The 20,469-nt window shown below is 37.5% G+C and overlaps 1 protein-coding gene across 3 annotated transcripts in view; it reads left to right on the top strand.

Moving 5' to 3' along the window:
• Positions 1–20,469, top strand: part of LOC150096721 (uncharacterized protein KIAA2013 homolog) — a 401,644-nt gene that overhangs the window by 309,924 nt on the left and 71,251 nt on the right. For all 3 annotated transcript variants that reach the window (XM_090407839.1, XM_090407838.1, XM_090407840.1), the window contains exon 12: positions 11,025–11,227. In XM_090407839.1, coding sequence (XP_090263965.1) covers positions 11,025–11,227 — 203 coding nt within the window. The remainder of the gene's footprint in view (positions 1–11,024; positions 11,228–20,469) is intronic.

Raw genomic sequence — 20,469 nt, 5'->3', positions numbered from 1 at the left:
TATTGCTGTTTCGTGGACTTCCAAAAAACATTTGATAATATTGACCAAAATATAACATGGGCTGTCTTGGAATCCTATGGTGTGGACAATAAATTGATCCACCTGCTGAAAGATATAAACAGCCAAGCACAAGCTAAAATCAGAAGAGTAGGTGAGATTGTTTGCCACTGGTCAAGGCACAAGACAAGGGGACCCAATATCACCAATCATCTTCATCACACATCTGGGAAGAACACTAGATAAGATTAAAGAAGAAGGTGGAGGCATTTCAATAAATGGCATGAGAATAAACTACCTCTGCTTTGCAGATGACATCGTCGTGATTGAAGAAGATGCAGCAAGGCTGGAACAGACAATGCAAACACTATACACAGAAGGAAAAAAGATATGGACTAAATGTCAACTTGGAAAAAACTAAAGCAATGCTATTCGGACAACAGGAGTTACTGAACAGAGTTATGATAGACAGATTTCAACTGGAAAATGTGGAACACTTCACATATCTTGGACCCCAAAAAAAGAGATAAAAATTAGAATTGCCAGAGCAACAATTATTTTAAAAGCCATGGACAGAATATTGAAGAGCCGAGCTATAAAGATGCAAACTAAACTGCGCATTGTAGAAACTTGTATCTTCAGCAGCATGCTCTATGGATGCGAGGCATGGGTACTCCTGAGAGAATCTGAATGGAGAATATTGGCATTTGAGAGGAATTGCTATAGCAAGATCTTGAGAATAAGCTGGATACAGAAAGTTAACAATGAGGAAATCTACAGATGAATACAACCAAAAGAAAACCTGATCCAGAAAATAATCAAAAGGAAACTACGTCTATTTGGCCATATATGTAGAATGAATGATGAGAGAAAATTAAAAACTTTGCTGTTTGGAATGATTGAAGGAAAGAACAAAAGAGGAAGACCAAACAGAGAATGGGGCGATGACATCTTCAAATGGTGTGGAAACTCTATACACAAATTGAGTCATCTTACACAAAACAGAATGCAATGGAAGAATCATATCAAGATGGCAGCAGACACGTATGGGCATTGGACTCATGGTTGTTGATGATGATGGTGAAGATGGCTCTATTGCATCATCACCCACAGAAAAAGCCAATCTCCTGGCATCACAATTTTCCTCCAATGCACACATAACTGACAATGATAAATGTCCCCCCCCCCAGCCATTCCAGATGTCCAGTATATCATGCCACCTATATCCTTTTGCCAGAAAGTGATCAGAAAAATATTGTCCAAATTAAACCCAAAAAAGTCTACTGGCCCTGATGGCATTCCTCCAATTGACCTAAAGGTTTGTGCACTAGAACTGACTCCTATCCTATGGTGCCTGTATATGCTCTCTTACTCCACTGGTATTTATCCCACAGCCTGGAAATTGGCCTATGTTCAACCCATTTTCAAGAAGAGTGACAAATCACTGCCATCAAACTACTGCCCTATCTCACTTACCTCAGTTCTATCTAAAGTAATGGAGAGAACTATCAATTCCCAACTCCTACACTACCATGAAGGTGCCGAGCTCATAAACGACCACAAGTATGGATTCAATCGCTGCCGATCAACAGCAGATCTTACATATATCATCCCTTTCTGAACAAATGCCATGGTGAAGTTTGGTGAATCTCGAGTGGTTGCACTTGATATCTGCAAAGCTTTTGATCAAGTCTGGCACAAAGGTTTACTAAACAAACTCCCATCATTTGGTCTGTCTCAGAACTTGTGCAGTTAGATTTCCAGCTTTCTGTCTGGACTCACACACTTTGCATGATGGTGGATGATTCCTTATCATCTTACCATTCAATTAATGCTGGGGTTCCACAAGATTCTGTTCTCTCACCAACCCTCTTCCTTCTATATATCAATGACCAACTTGAGTTGACCTCCGACCCATTACACAGTTTTGCAGATGATAGCACATTGCACTTCTCTCTCTTTCATTTGATAAACCTTACTCTACACAAATCAATTCAACCTGCAGAACATCAACCTTGCCCTCAGTTCTGATCTACGAGCCATTCTCCAATGGAGTTTAGATAACCTTGCGAATTTCAATGCTACTGGCCATTGCACTTCTCTCTCTTTCATTTGATAAACCTTACTCTACACAAATCAATTCAACCTGCAGAACATCAACCTTGCCCTCAGTTCTGATCTACGAGCCATTCTCCAATGGAGTTTAGATAACCTTGCGAATTTCAATGCTAGCAAAACTGTTTTGTTTATTTCTCACAAAAAATAACTATTTTCTCCCAGCTTTGACAACACTCAAATTTCCAGACAACATGAGATTTCTCTTCTTGGAAGCACCCTGACATCAAGCCTCTCCTGGCATAAACAATCACAACCATTGCATCCTCAGCTTCTAAAAAAACTAGGATTTCTCTTTTGCTGAAGACGTTACTTCATATCTAAACAGCTGTTAACCTTACACAAATCACAAATCTGCCCAGCTATTGACTACTGCTCTCACATAGGGAGTGGCAGCTCCTAAGAGCTCCCTCAAAATACTTGACTCAATACAGAGGAGGTCAATTAGATTGATTAATAACCTAACTCTTACCAACTCGCTTCCACTTTCACTCGCACAGTTATTTAGTTTCTGCAATTTGTGTATTCTATAAATATTTCCATGGCAAAAGTTCAACTGAAATAGCATTGATAATTCCCCACTCACTACTAAGTCCTTTGAAACACGTACAGCAACTGCCAAATATCCCGTGACAGTACACCTTGTAACCCACAGAATGAGTTTCTTTTTCTCTTCTTTCATCCCTGCTACTGAATGTATTGTGGAACAGTTTTCTCCCTTATGTGCTTCCCAAGGAATACAATATACAGATTTTTAATTCAAATGTAAACAAGTATCTCCTTTCCCAACCTACTATTCATAGTATAAGTTGATTAACCAACCTCTTGTGCATGGGCTCAACATTAAAAAAAAAAAAAGAAAAAAAGATTACTAAAACATGACCTCCCCTTAGCAAATCCATGCTGTCCATCAAAGATAATTATTATTATTATTATTTGACACCTCCAGGGAGTCCAAAGACTCATCGAGGGAGGGCACCTGCTCTACATCTCTGTCTCCATCAGATGCCAGAAGTATTTGGAACAAGGGGGCGGGGGGGTGTCAGAATTGGTTAACTAGCATTAGTGACAAAGGGCTGACAATGGTTATTGGGATAGAATGTGAGTATAATGTTTTCAGGCAGGATGGAGAGAACAGAATGGATATAGGTGGGGTATTACTGATGGCAGCAGTTGAATGGTAGCTAAAAAGAGCAGGGATTCCATAGAGAACCAGAGAAGCAGAAGGCAGTGCATTTGAAGTTATGTTGACTTCAAATTCAATATACATGAAGTTATGTTGACTGGTGCAATAATCTCATTGTTGTCAACCCAATTCTGGATACTGATTCTCACCAGTCTTCCTAACTTTAATCACAATACCTGACACACAGATTGCATTGTAATTTGATGCTTCAATTTTATATCCTAGTTTATGAAGCTGTACAGTCTTGCCTTCTTCCACTCCTTTGAAACTTGACCTGATGTAAGACTCATATTAAACAAATATGTCAAGACAGATGGCAGCTCCCAGGCACATTCCTTCAAAATACATGGTGATATATCATCAAGTCCCATAGCCTTATTAACCCTTCAGAGGTTGCGTGAAAATTTTTGGCATCAAGGGTCGCGCACAGACTGTCATTCCTTACTCATTTTTAACAAAATTGAAGGTGTTTTGAATAATAATAAATAAGCATATTGTAGAAAAAAGATTATTTATTCAAATTACAACATATTTGTAAGAAAAAACAAAATAAAAAAAAATAATTAAATGTCTTAGAAATAGAATTGCATATGCTACATGCTACATGTGCAATAAATGTGTAGAACTGGATTAACATTCTTTTACTTAAGTTCTACACATTCATTGCACATGATTGTAGCATGTTCAAGACACATAATTTTGTGACATCTCTTACAATAATATTTAGATGCACGATTTTTTTCTATCATAACAATAACATCTTCCATTTTCTGTATGTGCAACTGCAGTTTCATTCTCAATTCTGCTCTCGAGTGACCCACAAATTTCTGTGATCTTAGTTTTATATTTCTTGGCAAACTTTGAATTGATACCCTTTCTTGCAAATGTGCTTGTTGTAGAGAGAATCCAAGATCCTTGCAGAAATTTATGTCTCAATATTTTTTTGTCAATGTTATTTGCATGGTAAATAACTTGAGAATTAATTCCAGCAATGTTGATGCAAGAGTAAAAAACTACCATAGGCCATCTTCTTGAACACAACTGATCAACAACATCTACTTCTCCTTTTGTATGGTTATAGGTAGTCAGAATTTCAGGTTTGTATAAAGCTCCACTCTCTGTATGAATGCCATCATCTTCATGCAAACTTGATGCTAACAAAACAAATTTCTTTTTTTTTTTGGGACAGTATGATACAAGTGTGCATTTATCTTTGAAAGCAAACATATTCAATTTTATAGGATGATTTGCTTGCAATAATTCAGAAGAGTAGTCCTCTTTTATTTTTTCAAACCGTTCCTATTACAGTAAGTCTATATTTCTTTAGCAAGTTTTCAATCAAAGGAAAAGAAGTGAATCAATTATCTAAAGTAATATTTCTCCCAGAATTTTTGATTGGCTCTACTAGTCTCTCAACAACATCACCTGGCAAATTGCTCACGAAGTACAGCCTTTCCGGTTGTTGTCCAACATATACCTCAAGATTAGCCGTATAGTACATTCTAGCATCACATAATGCAAAAATTTTAATACCGTATTTATTCGGTTTACTTGGTATGTATTGGCGAAATGAACATTTTCTTCAAAAACCTTCCAACTTTTCATCGATTGTAGCGAATGCACCTAGATTGTATCCATTTTTGCACTTTGTATCCATTTTTGATCTATTAACAAATAGATCAAAAACTTCACGAATAGTTGCCAATTTGTAGAGCTTTTTTCTTTCTTCACGTGTACTCTTATCATCAAATCTCAAACACCTCAAAAGGAATTTGAATCGCCTCACCGACATTGTTAGTCGAAATATTTCAATACCTTTACCATTACTTCTAAAAAGATCTAAATTCAAACGGTTTGCTTTATATGTACCAGCAATATATAGAAGTGTCCAACTATAGCCCATATTTCATTCAGAGTTTTAAACTTGGCATCTTGTTCTCGATTGTAATTACTAGCTAAACTTTCAATATACTTGTTCGTGTTTTCCAAAATAATTGATAAAATAGAATCGCCTATAAAATAATTCCAAATATCAAGAGGTGACTTCAAATTTTGAGTGCCATTTTGGACCAGATGATTCTTTGATTATATTGTATCTCTCAGTCCTAATACATTTGTTAGTTCGTGGTACTGCTATCCATAAAGTTCCGTCTTTTCCCTGATAGAATCTATCCTCCAAACTCTCCGGGTTATCTTCAGCTACTTCTAATGACACCTCATCGGCTTCTTGCTCGGTTTCGCTGCCACTCATTTCTTCCACATTGTCTTCCTCCTCTGAACTAACATCATTGTCTGAAACATCTTCATCCTTGTCATTAGCGAAGTATTCATTCATCAGCTTCTGTAATCATTCTTGCTCCTTCTCATAGTCACCCATTTTATTTTACCTAAAGAGAATATAATTTACCATATTGCAATTATATATAAACATATATAAAATAGATATATATATATATATAAAAAATATATAAGCCTGTATGTAAAAATATAAATAATTTACAAGTACTTATCAATTTTAAAAATTTTGATGACTACTTATTCTTATAACACTAAGGGTCGCGTGGAATCTGTGACTGCGCAATGTCTCAGTGGGAACAGTTGTTATCGCATCAATGTAATATTCTACACTAACATATGTCCTGCCTATATATGAAACATAAACGCACAACTGGATTTAACCAGCCACTTTAGAAATATACGCAAAAAAGCAAACGTGCGGACTCCCAGTCCGCGCACAACCTCTGGAGGGCTAATATCAAGTTTGTTTAATTGCCCATATACCTCATGCTCACCCATTGTCATTTACTTTTCCTTATTATTCACTGCTCTCAAACTCTCCAAGATGTCATATTCACAAAAATGAAAGACCTTTATGACCTGCTCATTAAATATCTCAACTATATCATCAACAGCAGTTGTCCTTATTCCGTTTTCTCTAATCAGTGCAATCCTGCCATAATCATTCTTTTTTTTTTTTTTTCTGGCTATATATCGAAAGAACTCCCTAGAAATTTTTTTTAGCTTCATTAGCTAACTGCTGTTCATACTAAACTTTTGCTCCCCTTACCAACTGAGTCACCCTCCTTGCCTGCTCTTTGTATTCCTCATAGAATTGATTATTAGAACTCTTGTTATGTTTCATCCATAATGCTTTTTTTTCCCTCTGTATTACATGCTTAATCTCTTCATTCATCCATTTCACACCTACCTTATTTAACCTTCTGATCTTTGGAATACATTTAGACATTGCTTTTACTAGATAATGATGAACAGCCTACTTTTCTACTAGATAGTTCTTGAATATCACCTAAGCTGCATCGGTCTCCTTTCCACCCCCCCCCCTACCCCCCACTCTTCATTCCATGCTACAGTGTCTCCTGAGCTTCTCATAATCACCAGCCTTGTAGTTCCGCATATACCCTTTCCTCACAAAAGTCCTCACATGGTTGGCAACCACCCAGGTAATCACTTCGTGGTCACTCTTACCAACTGGAGGGAGATTTGACACCTCATTTATAATAACATCCTCTAATGAGATGATCAAATCCATGACCTTCAATCCTCATGTTCCCTCTGTTATATACTGCCTGAGATAGTTGCCCTCAAAATTCAACAAACTCATTTTCTTTACTTCTGGTTGCTATCTCTTCATTCCAGTCTGTATTGCAGGAATTAAAATCATCCGTAATGCTCACCCTTTTCCCATTTTCTTGGCTAATTTGCTTATACATTTCCTGGTCACTACCCTGCACATTACCAGATCTATAGCAACATCCAACAAAGTATTTCGTTCTGTTCACCTCTATCTCACACTATACTGCCTCAGAACCACTACCACTATTTTCCCCTTGAATCTCTACCTTGTATGGAGATAACTCTTTTTGTATCATCAATAGCACTCCATTCCCTTTTTACACTTTCTATCTTCGTGAAATACATCATAACCTTCCATCTCTATTCCTGTCAGGATGTCATCCTCATCCAACCATATCTCACTTATTCCAGCAATATTTGGGTGAACGAACTCAATCAATGCAACCATTTCATTTCCCTTGTTTTGGATACTTCAAGCATTTGTATACAAACATAACAGCTCATTCCTGGATCTATAATAAGTTTCACTAATACCACTTATTAGGTGTGATTTCTCCATACTTTCCTTGAGCCAATTCTGTTTCTCCTTACTCATCTCAGAACCTTCTTCAAATCCAACTGTTTTCTCCTACATCCCAAGTCATCCCCTTATCTTTTTATCTACCCATGCATTCACATCCTCTTGGAGCATCAGTCTTTCACACAGTTTTTTTACCCCATGTGAAAGACTGATGCTCATTCTCTACACTCATGCTAACCACTTCATTCATAAGCAGCAATTCAATTGCTCCTTCCTTACCCTCCCACTTTTTCACATTGCTTTTTGCTTGCTCTGATTCATTCTCTGCACTCATTATTCTCCCTTCCAGCAGTAGTCTCTCCAAATGACTCTCACAAAACCATTCATATGCAGTCATCTCTCTTATACAGTTCAGTTCTTCCTTCAAACTCCTTCCACACATTAACAAACTGCACTCCTTTCTCTTCACTCATTTCTACTAACATGTCATTCATAATTCTTGATAACTAATATTTAAGGAATTGACAGCGTATACTAGAAATATAGATTAAATAAACTTTAATATATACATTCCGATATTTCGGCGAACGTCACGTTGCCATCTTCTTGGGAACTTACTAAAAGACACGTGCACACAAGTACTAATAACAGCAAATGAGACTGAAGCTAGCGTTTCCTAAAGTCCTGATGGTGCCCCCTGGCGGGCTATATTGGTAGTTCTTGGCCTTTGGGCTGAAGTTCTTCTGATAAAAGTTTCCCAAATTTGGGGCAGTTTCATGCATCCAAATTTGTTGAGGTTTGGCATGTTCCTAAGGGCCGAGGCTGATTCCATGAATAGTCTTTCATACTTGAACTTGCTGCGGTGTATTACTGTGGCTTTCTTCCATCTTATTCTGTGGCGAGTATCCAGAGTGTGGTCTGCAAGCCCAGAGTGGCTGTACTGGTAAAATTGGATGTAATCCTTGTGTTCTGAGATTCTGATATTTGCTGTCCTGCCTGTTTGGCCAAAGTAGGACAGTTTACAGCTGCAAGGGACCTGGTATACACCAGGTAGGTCTAGGGGAAGTGGTTGGTCTTTGGTGGAGCGGATAAGGGATGCCAGTTTTCTATGTGGTCTGTAACAAGTGGTCAAGTCATGTTTTTTTAGGATTTTTTTGATTTTTTCCGAGGTGCCTCTGATGTAGGGAATCGTGATAGATTTAGAGTAATCTTTTTTGTGAAGGGGAGGGGGTGGTGGGTTGTGGATAACTGGGTTAAGTATTTTTTGGAGGGGGTAGCCGTTGGCTGAGAAAGTGTCACGGATGTGATTTAGTTCAGTGGTTAGGGCTTGATCATTAGAACAGATTATTTTTGCCCTGTTGAATAATGTTTTAATAACTCCATATTGTTGTGAGGGGGGGTGGTGGGATTGTTGGTGAATGTATCTGCCTGTATGGGTGGGTTTTCTATAAACTGAGAAAACCAAGGTTCCATCAGGTTGGCGGGTGACTAGTGTGTCTAGGAAGGGGAGGTTATTGTTTTCCTCTTTTTCCAGGGTGAATTTGATTCTAGGGTGTTGGTTGTTCAAGTGTGTTAGGAAGGAGAGGAGTGAATCTGGGCCATGTGGCCAAATAGCGACCAAATAGTTCACCACTTTCCCCACCCTTGGCCAACTTCTTCATGGAGATGTTTGAAGAGAAAGCCTTAAACTCAGCCCCACAAAAACCTACCATATGGCTTCGCTACGTTGATGATGTTTTCGCTATTTGGCCACATGGCCCGGATTCACTCCTCTCCTTCCTAACACACTTGAACAACCAACACCCTAGAATCAAATTCACCCTGGAAAAAGAGGAAAACAATAACCTCCCCTTCCTAGACACACTAGTCACCCGCCAACCTGATTGGTTTTCTCAGTTTATAGAAAACCCACCCATACAGGCAGATACATTCACCAGCAATCCCCACCCCTCACAACAATATGGAGTTATTAAAACATTATTCAACAGGGCAAAAATAATCTGTTCTAATGATCAAGCCCTAACCACTGAACTAAATCACATCCGTGACACTTTCTCAGCCAACGGCTACCCCCTCCAAAAAATCCAAAAAATACTTAACCCAGTTATCCACAACCCACCACCCCCTCCCCTTCACAAAAAAGATTACTCTAAATCTATCACGATTCCCTACATCAGAGGCACCTCGGAAAAAATCAAAAAAATCCTAAAAAAACATGACTTGACCACTTGTTACAGACCACATAGAAAACTGGCATCCCTTATCCGCTCCACCAAAGACCAACCACTTCCCCTAGACCTACCTGGTGTATACCAGGTCCCTTGCAGCTGTAAACTGTCCTACTTTGGCCAAACAGGCAGGACAGCAAATATCAGAATCTCAGAACACAAGGATTACATCCGATTTTACCAGTACAGCCACTCTGGGCTTGCAGACCACGCTCTGGATACTCGCCACAGAATAAGATGGAAGAAAGCCACAGTAATACACCGCAGCAAGTTCAAGTATGAAAGACTATTCATGGAATCAGCCTCGGCCCTTAGGAACATGCCAAACCTCAACAAATTTGGATGCATGAAACTGCCCCAAATTTGGGAAACTTTTATCAGAAGAACTTCAGCCCAAAGGCCAAGAACTACCAATATCGCCCGCCAGGGGGCACCATCAGGACTTTAGGAAACGCTAGCTTCAGTCTCATTTGCTGTTATTAGTACTTGTGTGCACGTGTCTTTTAGTAAGTTCCCAAGAAGATGGCAACGTGACGTTCGCCGAAATATCGGAATGTATATATTAAAGTTTATTTAATCTATATTTCTAGTATACGCTGTCAATTCCTTAAATATTAGTTAACCAGCGTATAAGCCTCTCAACAAGAATTCATAATTCTTACTGTCCACTTCCTCTCATCACTGTCAACCTGGGCAACACACTGACTACCTTTCCTATCACACTGTCATCTTTTATCCTTCTCAATAACCTGATAACTAATCTTACATTCTTATTTGCTAATTTGCTTATACATTTCCTGGTATCTTACAACCAGGTCTATAGAACATCCAACTAAGTATTTCATTCTGTTCACCTCTATCTCACACTATACTGCCTCAGAACCACTAACACTATTTCCACTACTACTACCACTATTACTTTGAATCTCTACCTTGTATGGACATAACTCTTTTTCTATCATCAATAGCACTCCATCTCCTTTTTTACTTTTTCTATCTTCATGAAATCCATCATAGCATTTCAAGTCATTTGTCCCTACTACCACTACCAAATCCTTTGCTCGCTTACTCCTCATATTCAACACCTAAATTACTCGGTTCAACAAATTACTCGAATCGCCATACAATTCTACTCGCTGGTCTTTTGTTACCTTTTTTTTCATGCTGACATCATTTGTTTTTGTCTTCTTCACTCATTTACAACTTAAAGAATGAAAATGCATGATAAAGTGGATTTAGATCTTCAGCTGTTCGATGATATGTTGAGATGGCAACTAAGTTGGCAAATAGTAGAATTTGGATTTGGAAGTGTGTTTTATTGTTTAAAAATAACTTCATTGTCTAGTTTTGAGGTTAAACTTATTAATAACATTGTTGTTTGTAGATATGGCATAGTGGATTTGGTATAAGCAATTCCAAAGCACAGGGTTTTCTAAATGGAGATAAAATCAATGCAACTTTATACTATGTTCTCTCAAACTCAAGAGATTATCTTTCTGAGATAGGCCAGATTACACCACACCATCGGAATGAGCTTCAGTCATTGTTGTATTTTCCAGATAGATGCTATGATAATCATCATACCTTGTGAGTATAGGAATTGTGTTTTAAAATTATTGCTGTGACTTTAAATTTTGCATATTATTAGTATTTTCTGGTTTTGTATGGCAACTTTTGCAACAGTCAAACCAACATTGAACAGTATTTTAATATTCTATTTTCAACCTATAAAAATAAGATTGATAGTGATTACAATAGCTTTAGTTGCTTGTTATCAGAATTAGTGATAACCAGCAACCTATATTAACAATATGACTGACAGTCATGAAATTATTAAAATAATCAGATCCATTGATCTGTTACAGATATGTTTACACACATACACAAAATGCTATTGTCTTGGCTAAAGTAGATGGGGTTACCAGATCTGTAGTAACTTTAGCACATGTATTTATGTTGAACTGAAGAATTCATGGGCACCTTCAGATTCTTTGAAAAGCCTGTCAACTCTAAATTTGCTGGTGCCCAGTGAATTATGCTCTTGAACCATTACGTTATTGTGCATAATGGTTGTTTCTTTCTTTGGAATTTGGAAATAAAATCAGTTACAGTCTGTTATGTGTATTTACTCTCTTATACTCATTCTGAAATTTATTCTCATCTTGGTGCTACCCTCAGTATATGTTTATATAATGACTAACAGTATATAAACATATGCACATAAACAAAACTGTTCACAAATAGTTTCATCACATGGTGATGTGACTGATGTCCTACATGGTTTCAAAACTCATAATCATATTCACTTTTCTGTACACCTCTGATAAAGATTGTAAAACACTTGACCTATTTGCTGAAGTTCTTCTCTGGGTGACAAGTCAAGTCTTCTATACATATACTTTCCACCTTTGTTAGTTCTTTGATTCTTAGAATAATTGTGTAGATCTTGAATCTTGACTTGTCCTTTACAGTCCATGTCACCGAATTCAAGGCTGAGAAAGATGGCTGTAATGAAGGAAATACTGCTTTTACATATTATCACAAGACAGAGATTTTAACAATGTGTTTCATAGGTCAAAGCATGAGCTCATATCACTGTTGAAGCATTTATGTAAAAGAGAAGAAGAAAGGGGAGAGAGAAAAAGGACACTATGAAAAAGCAAAAAAGAGAGGGTAAAAAAAGTATTATTTGCTGATTCCATGATCAGGGGTGTATTGATGCTTGTATGATGAAATCTTGTTTTCTTCATGTAAATGTTAAAGATACTAGTGATGCTGTTACAAGGCAGATAGAATCGAAAGAGTTAATAGTTTGGGCAGGTACAAATTATTTAAAAGTTGGATGTGAGACGATATGAAAGTGTTACTGGAAGAAATGGAAAAACAAGTGCTAATGTAAGGATTGTAAGTTTGTTATCTAGGTATGATAAGAGTTAACTGAGAAGAGCCATGTTTACAAATGAGTCATTGTTTGGTTGTGTAGGGAGAATGGTGTGCATTTGTAGTAAACTCACTTTACAAAAGGACGTCTATGTAATTAATAGCTTGCACTTTAATGGATTTAGGCATCTGCACAGGATGTTGTTCACTCAAAAAATGGATGTGAAGAAGAATCAGGAAAAATGAGAGATATTTTGGAAAAAAGCAGATGAATTTGTGTACAGGCACCCTTTTGAGAAAAATTAATGTGAGAATTGAAATGATCAAAGAATGCTGAATACAAAATAGATTATCAGATCTGAAATCTGAATGGAATGGTCATCAAAAGATGCAAAATACTAATGAAGTTTCTAGTAATTGGCCAGTTCATCTCGGCCAAAAAATTGCGGCATTACTGAAACTTGGTTAACTGAGAAGGATATAGTTACAAGGATAGAATATAAGGGATATTGTATTTTTAGGGTGAATAGCAAGTACAGAAAGGCTGTGCAGTATTGCTACAGCCAGCAGCAGGAGTAGAAATTCAGCAGAAAGGCAAGATGAAAGATATCGGTATGTTTGAGGCTATCTCGTTTGAACAATTCTTGCTTTATGCTAGGTGTGCAAATGAGCTTTAGAGTGGTCTAAAAAAGAAGGCATTATAATAAGCCAAAAGGCTATTTTACCGGCGACATAAGTTAAAGGGAGATGGTAAATCCCGTTTTATTTTATAGTCGGGTATGAAACTCGGGTCGAAATCCATCGAATCCATTGAGTTTCATGCCGAAAAAACTATTGATGAGCCCAAGTGTAAGTGATCACTTGGGTAGTACAACACCAGGGCAACTCCAAGAAAAGGTGGAGCAAGCTCCGTCACTAACCTTAATATTCTATCATAATTTAAAACACAGCTGCTAAGAGATGTATATATATATATACTGTTTTACATTATGAGAAGAGACCGGTTTCAACCTTTTTTGAGGTCTCATCAGTGAGTAGGTAGACCTGGAATATCAAGGTTTTAAGTGAACCGAACTTACCTATACCTCTACTATAGAATTAACTTATGTCGTCGGTAAAATAGCCTTTTGGCTTATTATAGTAGTAGTAACAATATAGGAGTACACCAGTTCAGCAATTCTATAGTAGAGGTATAGGTAAGTTCAGTTCACTTAAAACCTTGATATTCCAGGTCTACCTACTCACTGATGAGACCTCAAAAAAGGTTGAAACCGGTCTGGGTAGTGACCTCTTCTCATAATGTAAAACAGTATATATACATCTCTTAGGAGATGTGTTTTACATTATGAGAGAATATTAAGGTTAGTGACAGAGCTTGCTTCACCTTTGCTTGGAGTTGCCCTGGTGTTGTACTACCCAAGTGATCACTTACACTTGGACTCGCCGATAGTTTTTTCGGCATGAAACTATGGATTCGATGGATTTCGATCTGAGTTTCGTACCCGGCTATAAAATAAAACAGGATTTACCATCACCCTTTAACTTAAAGAAGGCATTCTTCTGAAGTAACTTTGATGAAATATCATTGATCTTAAGCAACAAAATCCTCTTCCTGGGCTAGTAATGGCACATCAATACCTTAAAGAATCAATGTCTTTACATTAGCAAGCTCATTATTAGTCCTGGATATATTTCCAAACCTGTTAACTGGAAAATATAATGGTCTGATGCCTTTTTAGTATTAGACTGTACTGCATGGAGGTAGTTACATCTGAACAGGTATCAAAACGTTGTAAGTAGAGGATTCAGATTCTATGACTGTGAAAGTGACCTGCAGGGATCTATCTTTGGGCCTTTGCTATTCAAGTGTATATTAATGATAGTGTGGACAGTCTAGTGAGTGATATCTGGTTTTCTGAGTGATGCCAAGATTGGAAATGTTATAAACAATGTTTCAGATGCACCTGCAGGACAACCAGCATGACATGAACAGAGAAGTGATTTTCAAATAATAATGAGTGTGAGTTCATTTAGCTAAGTAAGGGTAGGCATTTTGGATTAATGCATTGCAGGCTGAGTATTATATTGATGGAAATTCACTCAAGTAAGTGATGAGGCTAGTGGATAGAGAGTAAGTTCAAGAACCATATTTCTCAGGTGATAATATTTCTAAGATTTCTAAGGTTTAGATCACAGAATATTAAGTTGCACAGACATTAAGCAACTTAATATGTGGCTACCTACCTTTGATGATGTACGTGTATCATCATTATTAGTGTATCATCTAATTTCTCGGCCTCGGCCATAGATGGCAACACTATCGGCACGATTTTTTTTTTTTTCTAAGTTGGTACATCTGTCATAAGCATCCATATGAAATTGCAAGTCATTCTATCAAGTAGTTTGTTTTATACAGCTGTGAAGCAAAAGTGTTGTCTGTATCCCTTGAAATGAATAAAATTGAGTATTGTGCGGTTATAAAATTCTTTGTAGAAGAAGGTTTAATGCCAAAAGAAATTCATTTGAAGTTCATAAAAATTTAGGCACTCTTTTCCTTCGTTTTCAACAATTAGGAAATTGATTGTCAAGTTTAAACGTGGCCATACCAGCCTTGAAGATGATCCATGTGAAGGATGTCCAAATAGTGTAACAACACCAGAAATCATTGATCAAGTGCATGATATGGTATTGGATGACCAGCAAGTCAAAGTGCATGAAATTGCTGAGACTATAAGCATTTCAAAAGAACATGTAAGATATATTTTGCATGAAGAATTGCAAATGAAAAAGCTTTGCGCAAGATGGGTGCTGCACTTGCTCACAGCAGATCAAAAACAAGCTCGCATGAAAATCTCTGAACAGTGCTTGGAGTGTTTTAACAAGAATAAAACTGATTTTGTGCATCGATTTATTACTATGAATGAGACTAGGATTCACCATTACACACCAGAATCCAAACAGCAGTCAAAACAGTGGACAGAGGCCAGTTCAGCACCAAAGAAAAACGAGTCAGTTCCATCAGCAGGAAAGGTCATGGCATTGGTGTTTTGGGATCTACCTATTCCCCAGATTTGGTTCCCTCTGACTTCTGTCTCTTTCCAAAACTAAAACTCTTCCTTGCTGGTCAGCATTTTTCTTCACTTCAAGAGGTGATTTACAGCTGTAGAGGGGTATTTTGTAGATCTTACTGAGAACCACTACAGGGACAGGATAACAATGCTGGAGCATCACTGGAATAAATGTATTAATCTTAAAGGAGATTATATTTAAAAATAAAAATAATTTTGAAATTATAAATCCATTTTTTCATTGTTAGGCCGAGAACTTTTCAGATCACCCTCATAGCTACCTACCTTTCATGAGGATAAGGAAACTGTCGAAAAGGTCCAAAGGCAGGTAACCAGGATAATATCAGATAAGTCGCATGTTGATTATGAATAAATATCAGTGAAATAGGAGCTTCAGAGTTCATGGTAGGTCAAGGAGATCTTACATGACAAGTATGTTAGGTGCCATATGGATTACAGTGTTTTCCATAATATTTTTAAACTTCATAGAGGCATCCAATTGTCCGCGGGGTTAGCCTAGTGGCTTTGCGCTTCGCAACCATATGCCTGGGGAATCAGTGTCCCAGGTTCGATTCCCGTCAAAGACGTGAGGAACTTGAGGATCTTCCTCAGGCATAGCCAAGTTAGCCAGTCTTGGGCACGTGCAATAGGGTTTTTTCCGCCAGTTTATCTGGCATTTTTCATCCCGCAAGCAGGCAAACCGGCCCTGTGAACATACGCTTCTACAGTCAAAAATATATCCCTCCCCAGTGGCAGACTAGGCGATAGGTCGGTTAGGAGTGGTACTAACAAGTAGTCGCATCTAAGTAACACGCGGACCCTGCATAGGAAGCGGGAATAGCATGTAGTGAAAGAAGAGGCATCTAATTTATAATGATATGCACATCCCAAAATATTGATATTTTGCTGGTGAATTACACTTTTTTGCTAGGTTCAAAAAATAAGTATTTTTTACCTTATGTTTTCGCATTTTCCTGTGCTTGTTCATGGATGATTGTAGCATCATTCTCTGCAGTTCAATATTCAGATTTCACCGGAAAGGTTTTGTAATAAATATACTTAATTATTCGTATGGACCTGAAGTTTGAGAAACATTTCTGCTGTCATGAAGAACACATGGTGCCTTTATATCCCATCTGTGAATGTTTAATCTATTGTGCATTAGTACTATGAATAGGCTGAAACTTGAGGGGAATGAAGAAACTTGTTAACATCGGATTTCAAGAACTGTAGATTGTACTCTTTAGGAAATGTATAAGAGGAAGAGTGTGCTAAAAGACAGCAGTAGAAGAATGAATGAAAAATTAAATAAAATTTGCTCTCTTAATATAGAGTTGAACAATGAAAGGGTATGTATTGAATATCTGCTAAATGTGTTTTAAAAGATTTATAGGATCAGATGGAACAGCAGCATGTATGCTAATGGAATGTTCAGCTGAATTGGCTAGGCCTTTGACATGTTAGACATAACAATTTTTGAACCACTCTTGTACAATGGAACTATCATAAATTCTTTCCATTCCCGTAATATCTTTCCTGAGACTAAAGTTATACAAATATGTCAAAGGCCTAGCCAGTTTGGCTATAGGATCAGATGGAACAGAGCATACGTGCTCTGTTCCATCTGATCCTGTAGCCAAATTTTTATCTAGGTTATGCAACAACTCTTTATCCTTATTCACGTGCACCATCCAATTCCCTTTCCAATATAGTAGTGCTGTGCATTATGTTACATACTCCTGGTGAGTACTCATTAATTGAACAATCTCATCTACTTCTGACACAACTATCCCCTTTATAAATAGCCCATTTAAAGTACTGAAAAATGGACTACCTAGTAGGTAATGGTGATGGGTTTAAAGTAATCTTTTCTGTGAAGGGGGGAAAGGTGAGTTGTGGATTACTGGTTTTAGTATTTTTTGGATTTTTTTTTTTTTTGGGGGGGGGGGGAGGGTAGCCATTGGCTGAGAAAGTGTTAAGGATGTGATTTAGTTCAGTAGTTAGGGCTTGGTCATTTGAACAGATTAGTTTTGCTGAAAAACCCACCCATGCCGGCAGATACATTCACCAACAATCCCCCCTCACACAACAATATGGAGTTATTAAGACACTATTCAACAGGGCAAAACTAATCTGTTCAAAAGACCAAGCCCTAACTACTGAACTAAATCACATCCTTAACACTTTCTCAGCCAATGGCTAACCCCCCCCCCCAAAAAAAATCCAAAAAATACTAAAACCAGTTATCCACAACCCACGTTCCCCCCCCCCCCTTCACAAAAAAGATTACTCTAAATCCATCACCATTTCCTACGTCCGAGGCACCTCGGAAAAAATCAACAAAATCCTAAAAAAACATGACTTGACCGCTTGTTACAGACCATATAGAAAATTGGCATCCCTTATCCGCTCCACTAAAGACCAACCACTTCCCCTAGACCTACATGGTGTATACCAGGTCCCTTGCAGCTGTAAATTGTCCTACTTTAGCCAAACAGGCAGGACAGCAATTATCAGAATCTCAGAACACAAGGACTACATCCGATTTCACCAGTACATCCTCCACTCTGGGCTTGTGGACCATGCTTTGGACACTCGCCACAGAATAAGGTGGAAAAAAGCCACAGTAATACACAGCAGCAAGTTCAAATATGAAAGACTATTCATGGAATCAGCCTCAGCCCTTAGGAACATGCCAAACCTCAACAAATTTGGATGCATGAGACTGCCCCAAATTTGGGAAACATCGGAAGAACTTCAGCCCAAAGGCCAAGAACACCTAATATAGCCCATCAGGGGGCACCATCAGGACTTTAAGAAAATGGTAGCTTCCTTGCTTCGTTTCTTATTTGCTGTTATGTAGTACTTGCGTGCACGTGTCTTTATCTTAAGTTCCCATGAAGATGGCAACGTGACGTTGCCAAAACATAGGAAAGTGTATATTAAAGTTGATTTAATTTATATTTCTAGTGTACGCTGTCAATTCCTTAAGTGTTTAGTTATCATGTTTAACCAACATATAAGCCTTTCTACAAGAATAACAAAGAGTGGATAAAATGTATGGGAAATAACAACTTTCCCATCCATGAGGACCTCCAAAATCTACCACTTAAAGTCCTACAACTCAATCTGGAAAAATCAGCAACCAAATACATATTCTCCTGAAACTGAATGGAAGAATCACTGACTTACTTCAACAATAAATTATGGACACTTTACAGGGCCCACAATAGAGGCCCTGGCTTTGATCTGCTCAGACAGCAATAGAGTACACTCAACCACCTGAGGACAGGCTATGCCAGATGTTCTACCTTGATGCAGAAGTCAGGGCTTGCATCAATCCCCAACATGTGACTGTGGTGCTGATCACAAGACCATCAATTAATATTATTCAGGACAGCCCACTGCAGAGTTTTGAGGGCACGTTGACAGACCTGTTCCAGGCTACCCCGGACTCAATCCAATGGATGAGACAATTTGAACTTAAATTTGTGATTTTTAGCATATAGTTTTAGTATATATATATATATATATATATATATTCACTTTTTCTATTTTTATTTTCTATTTGCACAAACCCAACCAATACAAAATGTAACAAGAATATCATCTGCATTCAGTAAAGTTTTATATATATCTATATATACCGTATCCGCTCTCCAGCCAAAAGGCTGCGAGTTCGAATCCCGCCGTGGGCATGGTTGTTTGTGATTGTCTGTGAAAGTACTAGTGGTGGTAGATGGTGTTGATGTTAGATGATGACGGTTGGTGGAGTAGTGAGACGAAGAGTTGTAGAGTAGATGCCCTCCCCTCGATGAGTCTTTGGACTCCCTGGAGGTGTGATGTAATAATAATAATATGTAAAAATAATCATAATTAAAATTCTGAATATTTTTACGTATTGTTTATGTTAGTATGTTTATTAGTTTTGTTTTCATAACACGCATTGTCGGCACTTGCGATGTGCCCGTTATGGAAATTGTTTTGTTAAAAGTGATATGTAAAACAGTTAAAAATTTAATGTACTTACCGGATTTGATTAGTTGTGTTACTTTAAACAAATTTATTATGGTTTGAAATATTAAGTTTTGTGTTTTATGAGGGCATTCTCTTGTTGCTAATGGAGACAACATGTCAGCCATTATACAGTATTTAGTTTCTCGCTTGCCAAGGAGTGCGCATGCTCGCAGAGAAGTTAAATTTGATGAGTGATTGACAGCTGACAAGAAAGCATCCGGTATCTGAGTAACAGCTGTAAACAAGCGTTCGGAAGGAATTTAGAACACAGGCCGGCAGATATTTAGTTTCGGAGGAACTTTTCATAAAGTTTTTTTGTGACAGTCGGAGAAAAATTAATAGTATATTCCGAAAAAGGAATCGTGTAACTATTAAGTTTTATTGTGGATAAATAAAAGAAAATATTGCTATATGCGTTTTAAACGGAATATTGGAGGAAACACTAATTGAAAGATTAATAGTAGATTCCGAAAAGGGAATCTTAGAACTGTGTTTTTTAAAGTGGAAGAGTTAAGACTGTCAATAAGCATTAGTGAATAAAAGAAGAAATTGCTATCTACGTTCTAAAGGAATGTTCGAGAAAACTCTGATTAGGAAGATTAAGGACGCCGGATCTAACTATTATTTCTACTAAAAAGAGACAGAATTGAGTTAGGAAGAATTCTTGTGTGCTACATAAGTGATGAGAAAGGATTCTGTAAAAATGAAGAATAGAGTCATATATCTATTGAAAAGGGCCTTGACAGAGAAAGAAACTGGCTATGAACATTTTGTGATTGTGCAAACAAAGTGTTTAGTCTAGTCTTAAGTGTAAGTTTATTTTTTAAAAGGCCTTGGATCCAATTAAATTGTAGTTAGTTATGT

This window comes from Typopeltis vanoorti, chromosome 18 (assembly GCF_054136105.1).
Source record: "Typopeltis vanoorti isolate ZY-2024b chromosome 18, IOZ_Tvanoo_1.0, whole genome shotgun sequence".
Classification (NCBI taxonomy): domain Eukaryota; kingdom Metazoa; phylum Arthropoda; class Arachnida; order Uropygi; family Thelyphonidae; genus Typopeltis; species Typopeltis vanoorti.
This window is presented reverse-complemented; position numbering and strand designations above follow the sequence as displayed.